Source organism: Chiloscyllium punctatum, chromosome 27 (genome assembly GCF_047496795.1).
Source record: "Chiloscyllium punctatum isolate Juve2018m chromosome 27, sChiPun1.3, whole genome shotgun sequence".
Classification (NCBI taxonomy): Eukaryota; Metazoa; Chordata; class Chondrichthyes; order Orectolobiformes; family Hemiscylliidae; genus Chiloscyllium; species Chiloscyllium punctatum.
In genome coordinates, this window is record NC_092765.1 from 35,517,176 (window position 1) to 35,531,896 (window position 14,721).

At 41.0% G+C, this 14,721-nt stretch overlaps 1 protein-coding gene across 1 annotated transcript in view; it reads right to left on the minus strand.

The window, feature by feature from the left end:
- Positions 1-14,721, minus strand: part of csmd2 (CUB and Sushi multiple domains 2) — a 602,495-nt gene that overhangs the window by 339,921 nt on the left and 247,853 nt on the right. Inside the window, exon 20 of the mRNA XM_072548527.1 lies at positions 12,999-13,125. Coding sequence (XP_072404628.1) covers positions 12,999-13,125 — 127 coding nt within the window. The remainder of the gene's footprint in view (positions 1-12,998; positions 13,126-14,721) is intronic.

Here is a 14,721-nt window from a genome sequence, read left to right on the forward strand (position 1 = left end):
GTATAGAATTGTTCTGTAAGTGGATCAGAGATAGGCCATAAGTGTTCATAGAGAGTGTCACATGTCGAATGTTAATTTCTGTGGATATGGGGTGTCCGTTCCATTGGAGCATGCCAGAAAAATGTCAGACATGGAGGTTGTTTGGAACAAGTGGCAGTTGAACCCATCAAGAAGCCCCATTCTCGAGTTTTTCTGACAGCTGTATGGCCAGCTAAATAAGATCATTTAACTTTTAACTAGTAATAAAGAGCATCAATTGGGGACTTGCCACTCCTGGAGTGAACCTGAACCTTGCCACGTAGTTTGAGCAACAAAGGAGGCTGTGACAACATGACCATCACTCAGGGCCTGAGAAGATTCAGCTCCAGTTTCTTATGGGGTGGGGGGGGGGGGGGAGGTGATGTGTATGACTTATTCATTTGTCCCACAATAAAATGGAAGCTGGATTTACTGTATGATGTAGAAACTTTGAAAATATATGAAATTCTATCAATATCTGCCAGATATTTGCAGTTCTGGAGTGTTAAAATTGGTGCAGGGACATATCAAGTATGAAGTCAGGAAAATATACTGATACTTTTTTACTCCCTACAACAACATTCTCATCATTAATGTCCTTGATAACAGGATTGGGAACTACCTGATTAAGAAAAGAACTGATGGCTGGCTCTGAGAGGGAGTAAAGGCATGAATAATCAACTCTGGTTTATGATGGTTGCATTCCTGTTGGGACTATGGGAATATCATCTGAAATGCAACCAGTCACAAGTGAATAACAGGGACTTTGATATGAAATTAATATCCTGACTGTGACTTGATTACCTTTGGAGTTCTGGGAGGAATTTTCAGAGAGATCATCTTGCTGGATATGTTACTTTTTGATTTATTTTCTTCTGGAGATTAAACAGGCTGGGGATTGTGTGTGACAGCACAAATATGGTATATTGGTAGAAATCAGCTCAGTGGGTTTTTTTTTTCAGCCTCCATAAGCTCTTATGAGAAGTTGGAGGACAAAGCACAAGAGTAAAGGTGATCACAAAGAAAAGCAGGATCTAACAGCTATCTTGAGGGTGAACATAAACACAAAGAATGTTCAATGCTGAGTCTACAGAATGAAATTGCCAAGCACTTGCTGCAACATTGACCCTTGAGTAAATTTACATTTATAAGCACGGCAAGACAATTTTAAAGCTACTTGCATTGCTACCTCACAGGTATGAGGTTTACAAGTGTTAAATGCAAGTTGCAGCTATGATTATGTTCTTCTTCATATGCATTAACATGTTTGGGAGCAGATTAATCAAACTGGTCAAGGTGTGGAAACATCGTCTGGAGTGACCTTCATTGCAGACAACATGCATAAGGACATAAAAATTTTATAGCTCATTATAAAAACAAAAAGCTTTTTTCTCCTGAAGTTGCCACCCAAAAACCCATTCTTTACGTATGAACCAATTGAGTGGCAGGTGCAAGTTGCAATCAGGATATCCCATGTTTTGTTGGTGATCCCACACACTTCTAAAAAGTGGCCAATGGATTAAAATCCAATGGCCCAGACCTATGGGAATCGAAATCCCTGTAGTAAAAGCTTTTTATTCCAATCCAATCTTTCTGATTTCACCACTGATAATATTAGATGCAAACACATTCATATACTGTCTACATTTGATATAACAAGCCATTTTCTCATGAATTGTGGATACAGTTTGCAAAGGTGGCTAATGCAGCAGAACATGGGTGACAGTAGAACAATAGAGCTCTATAGACACTAGGTTACTGAACTGAGATAAAATATATAGCTACAGCTATTTACGCATAAGACATAGATAAGAACATTTCACACTACTCAGTGCTCTTGAATTACTCAATCAATCTGTTACAACACTAAGATTCTTCAGTTTTTTTAGTTAAGATTCTTCAGGTAATCATAGACTTAGATTCTGAAGTAGTTATAGATTCACCTAGCACTAAAAGCATTAGGGGAAATGTTTCAAATAAAATTATGAGAGCAAACCATTCTCAGACAGCAAAAGTAGCCCCCATATCATTACAAGGAAATAAGAGAATCTGGTAACATCATGAAACCATGGAAACCTAGGAAGTGGACCACAAGGCTGTACATCTTTTTGTTGTTCAATGACATGATTAACGTCTTTGAAAATACATTGAAATTGCTGAGTGGAGCATTACTTCCTTCGGGTTAGCGAATGTCAACAGTTAAAACTGTGTACATGACAGCAAGTAAATTGCTGAGGCAAGCCTGAACTGTAGAAGATACTGTATCAGAGATCCACTACAACAGGATAATTCAGCACTGCTGACCAATAGTAAACAAAGGGGGGATGGTGCGGGGGATGGGATTCCGCGATAAGTTTAAACGGTATAAGTTAAGATATTCTGAAGTTTTTTCTGTGCCTTATTACTCTGGAGTAACAAAGCTGTACCCAAAATAAAGCTGCAATAAAGGCCACCTGAAACCATCCCGTGACTCAGATTCTCATCGGAAAATATGGGATCGACCAGAAATCGAGCTTTGGATTCTCTAAGTACTTTCAAACATGAATTTTTGTGAGGCATTGGATCAAATGTACTGTGAAAGACAAATTACTACCAAAATTGTTTAGAGCGGCGAGTTGGATAAATAAAATTGTAATACTCAAACAAAAATACATTCTCTCCCATTGGATTAAGCGCAACTTGAAAAATAAAACAACCTTTCTTATGAAACCATTGTCTGCTCTCTTATTCATTTACTATTTAGCTCTGTTTCAAAGTCTCACCTGTAAGTGGTTTATTATTACAAATGAATTCACCACTGAATAAAAACCTGTCTTGTTATGATTGATGTAAAGACTATTTGCAATATAAATTAACCATGAGATATAAAGTTCTTCACAAATCTGAATAAACATGATCGATCACATTGTTTTCATTCATCTTATTTACTGCATTTGACACTTTGCATGCACCAAGTGGAGAGACTGGTTTTGGACAGTGATGCTCCAGAGAGAGAGAGAGAGACTTGAGACAAACTGGTTGCTTTATTTCCTCCTGTGGTTTCCGCTGGCACTTCTTCTGTACTGCAACATCTGAGGCACAACAGTGTGCCGAATGGGTGGCCTGCAGGCCTTGCAGCACTGCATGAGTCAGCACTCTACCACAGCATGGCATCACCACCTAACAATCAGGATTCTTTCTTGATTTGATGAGTGTACTGTGGTTGCCTCCCATCTCACTGTCAGGCAGTTGAAGATTTTAACAAACCCCTGAGCTATCAATCAAACTGATTGCGATATTCAAATGTTACAATCCAGCAATGGAATTTGAAATGCTCGTCAGGCTTGCAACCTAAAAATAGGTGTTTCGATCAGAGTGGTGCTGGAAAAGAATAGCAGGTTAGGCAGCATCCAAGGAGCAGGAAAATCAATACTTTCGGGCAAAAGCCCTTCATCAGGAATATTCTGGAATATTCAGGATTATTCCTGACAAAGGGCTTTTGCCCAAAACGTCGATTTTCCTGCACCTCAGATGCTGCCTGACCTGCTGTGCTTTTCCAGCACCACTCTGATCTAAACTCTGGTTTCCAGCATCTGCAGTCCTCACTTTTGCATACCTAAAACTAAGTGACCAAGCATATTCAAAAGACAACATTTGCTGAGGATAAATTTGATAATCTATCGATTCCCCATGGGAGACTGGTGAGCAAGACTAGATCTCATGGAATACAGGGAGAACTAACCATTTAGATACAGAATTGGTTCAAAGGTAGAAGACAGAGGGTGGTAGCAGAGGATTGTTTTTCAGACTGGAGGCCTGTGACCAGTGGAGTGCCACAAGGATCGGTGCTGGGTCCACTACTTTTCATCATTTATATTAGTGATTTGGATGTGAGCATAAGAGGTATCGTTAGTAAGTTTGCAGATGACACTAAAATCGGAGGTGTAGTGGATAGCGAAGAAGGTTACCTCAGATTACAAGGGGATCTTGATCGAATGGGCCAATGGGCTGAGGATTAGCAGGTGGAGTTTGATTTGGATAAATGCGAGGTGCTGCATTTTGGGAAAGCAAATCTTAGCAAGACTTATACACATAATGGTAAGGTCCGAGGGAGTGTTGCTGAACAGCCACCTTGGAGTGTAGGTTCATACCTCCTCAAAAGTGGAGTTGCAGGTAGCTAGGATAGTGAAGAAGGCATTTGGTATGCTTTCCTTTATTGGTCAGAGTATTGAGTACAACAGTTTGGAGGTCATGTTGTGGCTGTACTGGACATTGGTAAGGTCACTTGTTGGAATATTGCATGCAATTCTGGTCTCCTTCCTATTGGAAGTATGTTGTGAAACTTGAAAGGGTTCAGAGAAGATTTACAAGGATGTTGCCAGGGTTGGAGGATTTGAGCTATAGGGAGAGGTTGAACAGATTGGGGCTGTTTTCCCTGGAACGTCAGAGGCTGACCTTATAAAGGTTTATAAAACTATGAGGATAAACAGACAAAGTCTTTTCCCTTGGATGGGAGAGTCCAGAACTAGAGAGCATAGGTTTAGGGTGGGAGGGGAAAGATATAGAAAGGACCTAAGGGGCAACATCTTAACACCGAGGGCGGTACGTGTATGGAATAAGCTGACAGAGGAAGTGGTGGCGGCTGGTACAATTGCAACATTTAAAAGGCATCTGGATGGGTATATGAATAAAAAGGGTTTGGAGGGATATGGGCCAAGTGTTAGCAGGCGGAACTAGATTGGGTTGGGATATCTGGTCGGCATGGACGAGTTGGACCAAAGGGTCTGTTTCCATGTTGTACATCTCTATGACTCTAAGTGTGGTACATTTTTAGATCAATTACTGAAATGTGGAGAATGACAGAGTTAACACGGATGAGGGATTAAAGTGTTGTATTGCACAACTTCAAGATGTTTTGGTCTGTTTCAAGTACTCCTGAACATTCCCAGTCCTTTTGTTTGCTTGTGACAAAAAAAAATTCCAGTTGATAATGGGGCAAGATAGGTTAGTCAGCTGATTGACAATGACCTGGCATTAGCTCTGTGCTACGAGAGCTAAGTCATGCACGAGAAAGGGAATTCAGAAATTATTGGGCCTCCAATTTTCCCAGCACGACCATCTATCTCAGAACCTACTTTGTGATTTGGTCAAGAACAATGCTCTCTGATGAGTTGAGTATATTCATTATTGCCCTTTTCAAGCCAAGTGCATTTTTATGTTATGGAACTCCATATCTAAATGGAGATATGGAGTTAAAAATTGTTTCATAGCTTCATACTCTTCCCATAGCCATTTCAATGATGAACTCCCCGCCTGGTAACAAGGGATTCATGCACAGCTTAGAGTAGAGGGGAAGAATATAAATTACCTACAAACTTGGAAAGCAACAATTAATTGCATATTAAATGGTCTGCATAATTATCTCAGCCCCAATTGTGTTGAAGAGTCAGAGAGTCAACAAATCCTCCTCTTATTCTTTCGAAGAGTGCTCTTGTCGAAAAGAGTTTTAAACCATGTTTTCACCAGCATACTTAAATTGCTTCTTTGCATGTCTATTGACTCAGTTGTATGTATCTCATTAATTTTTTAATGAATTTTCATTGCACTAAGCCTGGAGAGATTCTTAATACACATGCATGGTGAAACAAATGCTTTAATTAATCCCATTCAGAAGACCAATCTCAGTATTGCAGGCACCACAGTGGCTCAGTGGTTAGTGCTGTTGCCTCACAATGCCAGGGATCCAGGTTCAATCCCACCCTCGGGTGACTCTCTGTGTAGAGTTTGCACATTCTTCCCATGTCTGAGTGAATTTCCTTTGGATGCTCCTGTTTCCTCCTATAGTCCAAAAGATGTGCAGGTCAGGTGGATTTGCCATGCCAATGGCCCATAGTGTGCAGGCGAAATGGATCAGCCATGGGAAATGCTGGGACAGGGTGGGATGCTCTTTGTGGACTCTATGGGCTGAATGGCCGGATCCTATGATGATCACCCTCCACTGGATTATTTCGATGCACATCACGATCATCCTGTTAGTTGTAAGTGACACTAACAACCTTTCTGGATTGCAACAAAGATCATTATCAGAGAAAAAAAAATCAAAGGTTTTCATACATGCCTAATGTGAAGAGGGGTTAGTCACGACAAGATATTCAGAAAAATGAATCGATAATATCAGGTGTGTATTATGACCATCTTGATTATTGCCAAAGCTGAGGTGACCAAGTTGAAAGTTCAGCCTTTTTGAAGACTTTTCTGATCTGTTAACTTCTATTCTTCTCTCACCCATCTGCTCAGTGTTGGACATGTAATCCAAGATGGAGGATGGGAAAAATTTCTGGCTGTAACAGTTGCTCCTTTTCTGAGGTATTTTAGGTGCTGGAGGTGATTTCCTCAAATTCCAGGAGCAGCAATTACTGTTTTATATGTTGTTGCATTATTTTGGAACTTTGGAGAAAAAAGTCAAAACAGCACTTTTAAAAGGCAGAAGAACAGACAAAAGAAGCACACGGTGGAGAAAGAGAAAGAGAGAGAGAGAGAGAGTGAGAGAGAGAGAAAGAAAGAAACCCATATTGTTAACTGACAGGGTTAGCAGTTACTGCCTTTGCTGTTTGAATTCATCCATCGCTGGACATTGGAGTGCATCAGGGAAAATTTAAAAAAACAGTGAAATTCACAACTGATCTTGGAGGAACCTGTTGGGAGAGGTCACAGCACAGCAACAGGTAAGTGGATATTTTAAGCGTGGCCTCAAAATAAGTCTGCAATCGTGCGTAGAGTGGGTTCTTTCTTGATTATGTTTTATTGTGCTATGTCTCTTGATTAAATTTAAAATATAAGCCATAAGTATTAATTTAAACTGGAGCAGTGTTTTGCAGAAGAATAAGACAGTGCAATTTTCTGGTACTGTAGATTGAAAGAAGCCCTTCATAGAGCGATATGCTCTTCTTGTCGGATGTGGGAGTTTAGGGAGAGTTTACAGAATACTGATGATTAGATCTGCAATAAATGCCATTAGTTGCGAATCCGATCAGATCGAATGGATTGGTTGGAGAGGCAGTTAGAGGCAATAATGAATTTACAAGGGCAAGGGGATGTGACGGATGGGATAGGAAGGGGGGGAGTTTCACATACAGTCACAAAGAGGGGTTAACTCCAGGAAAGGTAAGAGAGGTAGACAGCTAGTGCAGGAGCCTTCTGTGGCTATCCCCATTTCAAACAAGTATGCTGTTTTGGAAAATGTAGGGGGTGATGAATTCTCAGGGGAACGTAGCATGAACAGCCAAGTTTCTGGTATTGAGACTGGCTCTAATGTAAAGAGAGGTACGTCAGATTCCAAGTGATCGACTGTCTTAGGGGATTCTCTAGTCTGAGGTACAGACAGACATTTCTGTGGCCAGCAACCAAAAATCAGAATGGTGTGTTGCTTCCCTGGAGCCAGGATCAAGGATATCTCAGAGAAGGTCTCAAGGAGGAGAGGGACCAGTAGGAGGTCATTGTACACATTGGAACCAACGACATAGGAAGGGAAAAGGTTGAGATTCTGAAGGGAGATTACAGAGAGTTAGGCAGGAATTTAAAAAGGTCCTCAAGAGTAGTAATATCTGGATACATCCAGTGCTATAAGCTAGTGAGGGCAGGAATAGGAGGGTAGAGCAGATTAATGCATGGCTGAGGAGCTGGTGTATGGGAGAAGGATTCACACATTTGGATCACTGGAAGCTGTTTTGGGGTAGAAGTGACCTGTACAAGATGGATGGATTGCACCTGAATTGGAAGAGGACTAATATACTGGCAGGGAGATTTGCTAGAGCTGCTCGGAAGGATTTAAACTAGTAAGTTGGCGGGGTGGGATGGAGGGAGACAGTGGGGAAAGAGATCAATCTGAGACTGGTACAGTTGAGAACAAAGGCAAGACAAACAGTCAGGGTAGGCAGGGATAAAGCAGATAACAAGTAGGACTGATAAATTAAACTGCATTTATTTCAAAGCAAGAGGCCTATCAGGGAAGGCAGATGAACTCAGGGCACGGTTAGGAACATGGGACTGGGATATCATAGCAATTGCAGAAACATGGTTCAAGGATGGACAGGACTGGCAGCTTAATGTTCCAGGACACAGATGCTGCAAGAAGGATAGAAAGGGAGTCAAGAGAGAAGGGGGAGTGGTGTTTTTGATAAGGGATAACATTACAACTGTACTGAGGAAGGGTATTCCTGGAAATACATCCAGGGAAGTTATTTGGGTGGAACTGAGAGTTAAGAAAGTGATAATCACCATATTGGGATTGTATATACACCCCCTAATAGTCAGAGGAAAATTAAGAAATAAATTTGTAAGGAGATCTCAGATATCTGTAGGAATAATAGGGTGGTTAAGGAAGTGAATTTTAACTTTCCAAATCATAGACTGGGACTGCCATAGTGCTAAGGGTTTAGATGGAGAAGAATTTGTTAAGTGTGCACAAGGAAGGTTTCTGATTCAGTATATGGATGTACCTACTAGAGAAGGTGCAAAAATTGACCTACTCTTGGGAAATAAGGCAGGACAGGTGACTGAGGTGTCAGTGGGGGACCACTTTGGGGCCAGCGACCATAATTCTATTAGTTTTAAAATAGTGATGGAAAAGGATAGACCAGATCTAAAAGGTGAATTTCTAAATTGGAGGAAGGCCAACTTGATGGTATTAGGCAAGAACTTTCAAAGGCTGATTGATCGCAGATGTAAAGGGACGGTTGGAAAATGGGAAGCCTTCAGGAATGAGATAACGAGAATCCAGAGAAAGTATATCCCTGTTAGTGTGAAAGGAAAGGCTGGTAGGTGTAGGGAATGCTGGATGACTAAAGAAATTCAGGGTTTGGTGAAGAAAAAGAAGGAGGCATATGTCAGATGTAGACAGGATAGATCGAGTGAATCCTTAGAAGAGTATAAAGGCAGTAGGAGTATACTTAAGAGAGAAATCAGGAGGGCAAAAAGGGCAAATAGAGTTAAGAAGAATCCAAAGCGTTTTTACAAATACATTAAGGACAAAAGGGTAACTAGGCAGAGAATAGGGCCCCTCAAAGATCAGCAGGGTGGCCTTTGTGTGGAACTGCAGGAAATGGGGGAGATACTACATGAGTATTTTGCATCAATGTGTACTGTGGAAAAGGACAAGGAAGATATAGAATGTAGGGAAATAGATGGTGACATGTTGAAAAATGTCCATATTACAGAGGAAGAAGTGCTGGATGTCTTGAAACGCATAAAAGTGGATAAATCCCCAGGACCTGATCAGGTGTACCCTAGAACTCTGTTGGAGGCTAGGGAAGTGATTGTTGCACCTCTCACTGAGATATTTGTATCATTGATAGTCACAGGTGAGGTGCCGGAAGACTGGAGGTTGGCTAACGTGGTGCCACTGTTTAAGAAGGGTGGTAAGGACAAGCCAGGGAACTACAGATCGGTGAGCCTGATGTCAGTGGTGAGCAAGTTGTGGGAGGGAATCCTGAGGGACAGGATGTTACATGTATTTGGAAAGACATGGACTGATTAGGGATAGTCAACGTGGCTTTGTGTTTGGGAAATCTTGTCTCACAAACTTGATTTTGAAGAAGAAACAAAGAGGAACGATGAGGGCAGAGCAGTAGATGTGATCTATATGGACTTCAGTAAGGCGTTCGACAAGGTTCCCCATGGGAGACTGGTTAGCAAGGTTAGATCTCACAGAATACAGAGAGTACTAGCCATTTGGATACAGAACTGGCTGAAAGGTAGAAGACAGAGGGTAGTGGTGGAGGGCTGTTTATCAGACTTGAGGCCTGTGACCAGTGGAGGGCCATAAGGATTGGTGCTGGGTCCACTACTTCTCATCATTTATATAAATGTTTTGGATGTGGGCATAAGAGGTATAGTTAGTATGTGTGCAGATGACACCAAAATTGGAGGTGTAGTGGACAGCGAAGAAAATTACCTCAGATTACAATGTGATCTTGATCAGATGAGCCAATGGGCTGAGAAGTGGCAGATGGAGTTTAATTCAGATAAATGCGAGGTGCTGCATTTTGAGAAAGCAAATCTTAGCAGGACATATATACTTAATGGTAAGGTCCTTGGGAGCGTTGCTGAACGAAAAGACCTTGGAGTGCAGGTTCATAGCTCTTTGAAGGTGGAGTCGCAGGTAGCTAGGATAGTGAAGAAGGTGTTTGGTATGCTTTCCTTTATTGGTCAGAGTATTGAGTAAAGGAATTGGGAGGTCATGTTGTGACTGTACAAGACATTGGATAGGCCACTGTTGGAATATTGCGTGCAATTCTGATCTCCTTCCTATTGGAAAGCTGTTGTGAAATTTGAAAGGGTTCAGAAAAGATTTACAAGGATGTTGCCAGGGTTGGAGGATTTGAGCCATAGGGAGAGGTTGAATAGGCTAGGGCTGTTTTCCCTGGAGAGTTGTAGGCTGAGAGGTGACCTTATTGAAGTTTACAAAATCATGAGGGGCATGGATTGGATAAATAGACAAAGTCTTTTCCCTGAGGTGGGGCATAGTTTTAGGGAGAGAGGGGCAAGATTCAAAATAGACCTAAGCGGCAACTTTTTCACGCAGAGGGTGGTACGTATATGGAATGAGCTGCCAGAGGAAGTGATGGAGGCTAGTACAATTGCAAAATTTCAAAGGCATCTGAATGGATAGATAAATAGGAAGTGTTTGGAGGGATATGGGTCAGGTGCTGGCAGGTGGGACTAGATTGGGTTGGGATATCTGGTCGGTATGGACGAGTTGGAGCGAAGGGTCTGTTTCCATGCTATATATCTCTATGACTGTATGACTCTATAATATGAAAATGGAGGTTGTCACTTAAAGGAAGTGGAATACCCTCTGGTGCTGTCTTTTAAATAGGATGCTATACTGAGGTACAGCCTGCATTCAAAGGTATATGTAAAATATGTCATGCTACTGTTTTGAAGAAGAGCAGAAGAGGCATCCAATTTCCAAATCAGTGCTTATTCCACGTCACTTGAATGAATTACCCTGTCTTTATCACATTGTGACAGCTTGCTTTACACAAATTGGCTGCTACACTTCCTAATTGGCAATAGTGACCACACTTCAAAACACATTTGCTTCAATTGTTCATGGAGTTCTGAAGCCATTAGCTGGGCCAGCATTTATTGCACACCCTTGATTGCCTTTGAACGCTGGGGGACACTCGGCCATTTCAGAATCAATCAAATGCTGTGGGTCTGGAGTCACATGTAGACAAAACCACATCAGGATGGCACATTTCCTTCCTCAAAGGACATTAGTCAACTCAGATGTTTTTTTTAAAAGTCAATCAACTCTGGTTACATTCTAGATTATTACTGAATTAAAATTTCACCTTCTGTCATGTGCCCATAATATTACTCTGGGTCTCTATAATATTAGTCCCATGATATTACAACTACACTGCTGCCTCCCCATATGTTTAGAACAACAGCCTGTGATGCTATGATTAATAAATGGCACTACAGAAATGCTAATCTTTCTCAGTGCAGGTAGACATTATCCAAAATCCGGAAATACAAAAAGCTCCAAAATCCAAAGGTTTCTTCGTGAAATTTCTATCTCATTAACAAGGTTGTTTGGCTTGCAAACAGTTAACCCAACTCCCACACCCACTCGATGCGTGTCACTCAGATATGACATGGTTGGGCGTGGCCCAGCATTGGCAGGCCTCAATTCTGTCTCAGGGCCCACATTACTCATAGTGAGTTTCTGTTTGGTAAGATTTTATTAAATTCCACCGTCAAACTACCACTTGTTCCGAAATTTGAAAAATTCCGAATTTCGAAAATCAGCTGGTCCTGAGTGTTTTGGATAACAGATTGTGTACTTGTACTGCGTCTATAGATAGATAACGAAAATTTACTTCGCAGGCAGATAAGCTTTCCCTTATCAGTAAAACTTTGTACCTCTCTAACTCAAAAGGCAGAAAATGCAGTGACAATCGAAGCTTACAAGAAATAAGACCAATCATATGTTGAGATAAAGATATTTAGAGCAAAGGCAGGAAAGTGGAACTTATGTGCAACGCAGAAATGTTCTTCGTGAAAACAAAAACAAGCTTAAGGAGCTGAATGACATACTTTTCCTCATCTCCCTCATGAATGTATGAAATAATTAAGTTAGATGTATTACAAAACATTAATGTCCCATTATGGTGCATTTACTCTCTATTTTCTTCTTCAAACCTGCAAATATTCATTTAGCCAATTCTTTTTGCAATAGCATTTTCATGGGTCAAGTCTGCAATTATACCCAATTGTACAATTGTAAATAAAACAATGTATTTCAGATGGAAGCAGAAGTTTATATCTTTCATCAATTAATTAAAAATGAATTCCAATGGTGGAATTTATCAAGTTATCAATACAAACAAGTTATCAATACTAACAAAACAAAATTATAATTCACTTCAGTCTTCTCTACCTCTTTCCATCATACATCACGCTCAAAATTGCATAGAATGGGAGTGATCTTCCCAAAGGAGGAATTTCTCCCACACTTGGTGTAAGAAACTGCCATCCTAATTTGTATCTCATCTTTCTCCACTGTATCTCTGCCTGTCACCACTGGATCGCTCAGATTGAAAAGGGTTTTCAGTGCAAACTTGTGTATCATTTTCAGAGTGGTTAATCCCATACAATTTGACAGCAAATGCAGCCCAAATGTATATCTAATCAATACTTAACGGATGGTTGGATGTGGTGCTTTTGTTTTCTGGGAATTGCCGGTTGAACGTCTTTCAACTGAAAGTTATTCAGTTAATCACAACTTCAAGGGATAATGTACATCTGCTTCATGTAACAATTTACATGCTAATCACATTTAATGTTACCATAAATGAGGGCTAATATTTATACCTAACTGCAGCTTTCAAAGCTGAAACAACCTAGAAAATGTATACAAGCTTTTTAATTATATGCCCACGGAGTAATTTTTAACTAAGATTTCTTTGTCGTTAACTGAATGGTTTTCTTACCCGATTGTACTGCCAGGATCTGCTTCCACAGACCAGGTGCAGTGAAGATTGTGGTCATATGGCGCTGGGTACCCAGGTGAAAAGATTCTTCCGGAAGTTTCTCCGATGATGTGACCTCCACATTCAGCTGGCAATATTTATAGAGTGAGAAAACAATGTTTGAATGATTCATGCAAAAAAGTGAAGGCTGATATTAGAAGTTACAATAGGGAGGAGCTGCAGAAAACATGAGTGAAATATGGAGCTGCTAAATTATAATTATAAATCTTGCATGTATAATTCCTGTTCTAATAGAGAAACAATTAGTTTCATTTTCTTCAGCAGTCATTCTGAGTTGCCCTTCAAAACTGTCAAATATTTGTTCTATTTTCCAAAAATAAAAACTGACATTTACTTGCATTCTATCAAAGGAAGATGGTCTGCACCAACACAACTTCAATTTTCATAATTTCTTTGAGTTCATTTCATGGCTTCAGAAAAGGAGGAATATGCTCTCCTTGCATGAATATCTAACATGGAATGATGTAGCTCAGCATGATCAGAGGGACCAGTGAAATAATGAGCTAAAGTTAATTTAGTAACTTGTTTTAGATCATCACATCTCCAATGAAGTAAATTAGTTACTTATTACAAAAGCTACAATGCAATATTGTAGCCTCTGACCATGGTCTAGCCTCTCAGCCTTCAGTCTGTTGTCCACTGCACACAAGAGGACCATTAAACCACAAGATATTGGAGTAGAATTAGGCCCTTTGGCCCACCAAGTCTGCTCCACTATTCGATCATGGCTAATATGTGTCTAAACCCCATCCTCCTGCCTCCTCCCAGTAACCTTCAATCCCCTTCCTAATCAAGAAATTATCTATTTCTATCTTAAATACACTCAGTGATTTGGCTTCCACAGCCTTGCGTAGCAATGATTTCCACAGATTCAACTGGACCTGTTGAATCATCACTTTGCAAGAAAAGGAACAACAGCACAGAAATCACAGATCATCCTTTGGTTTTAAAAATGAGATTACCCTTGGGTGAGACAGCAATAGGAAAAGGTAAGCAAGTGAGAGGTTTGAGATCCTTTCATTTTACCTGTTCCTTGCTCATTCTGAATTTTCACAATATGCAATGGTAATGTGGGCTGCCTTGGAAGCATAGAAGTAACATGAGAGTAATATCCAGAAACACAGTGAAGACTCATCAGTGAATTAGAAGACCTCTGAACTCAGAAATAAGGATATTAAAGAAGAAAGGTTAAATACAACACTGGGGAGACTGGATGCCTTCTCCGGGACACCCGCACCAATCAATCTCACCGCCCCATGGCTGAACATTTCAACTCCCCCTCCCATTCTGCCAAGGACATGCAGGTCCTGGGCCACCTCCATCGCCACTCCCTCACCACCTGATGCCTGGAGGAAGAATGCCTCATCTTCCCCCTTGTAACACTTCAACCACAGGGCATCAATGTGGACTTTACCAGTTTCCTCATTTCCCCTCCTTCCACCTTGCCCCAGTTCCAACCTTCCAGCTCAGCACCATCCTCATGACCTGTCCTACCTGCCAATCTTCCTTCCCACCTATCTGTTCCACCCCCCTCTCCGACCTATCAACTTTATCCCCACCTCCATCCACCTATTGCAATCTAAGCTACCTTCTCCCCAGCCCCACCCCCTTCTATTTATCTCTCCACCCCAGAGGCTCCCAGCCTTCTTCCTGATGAAGGGCA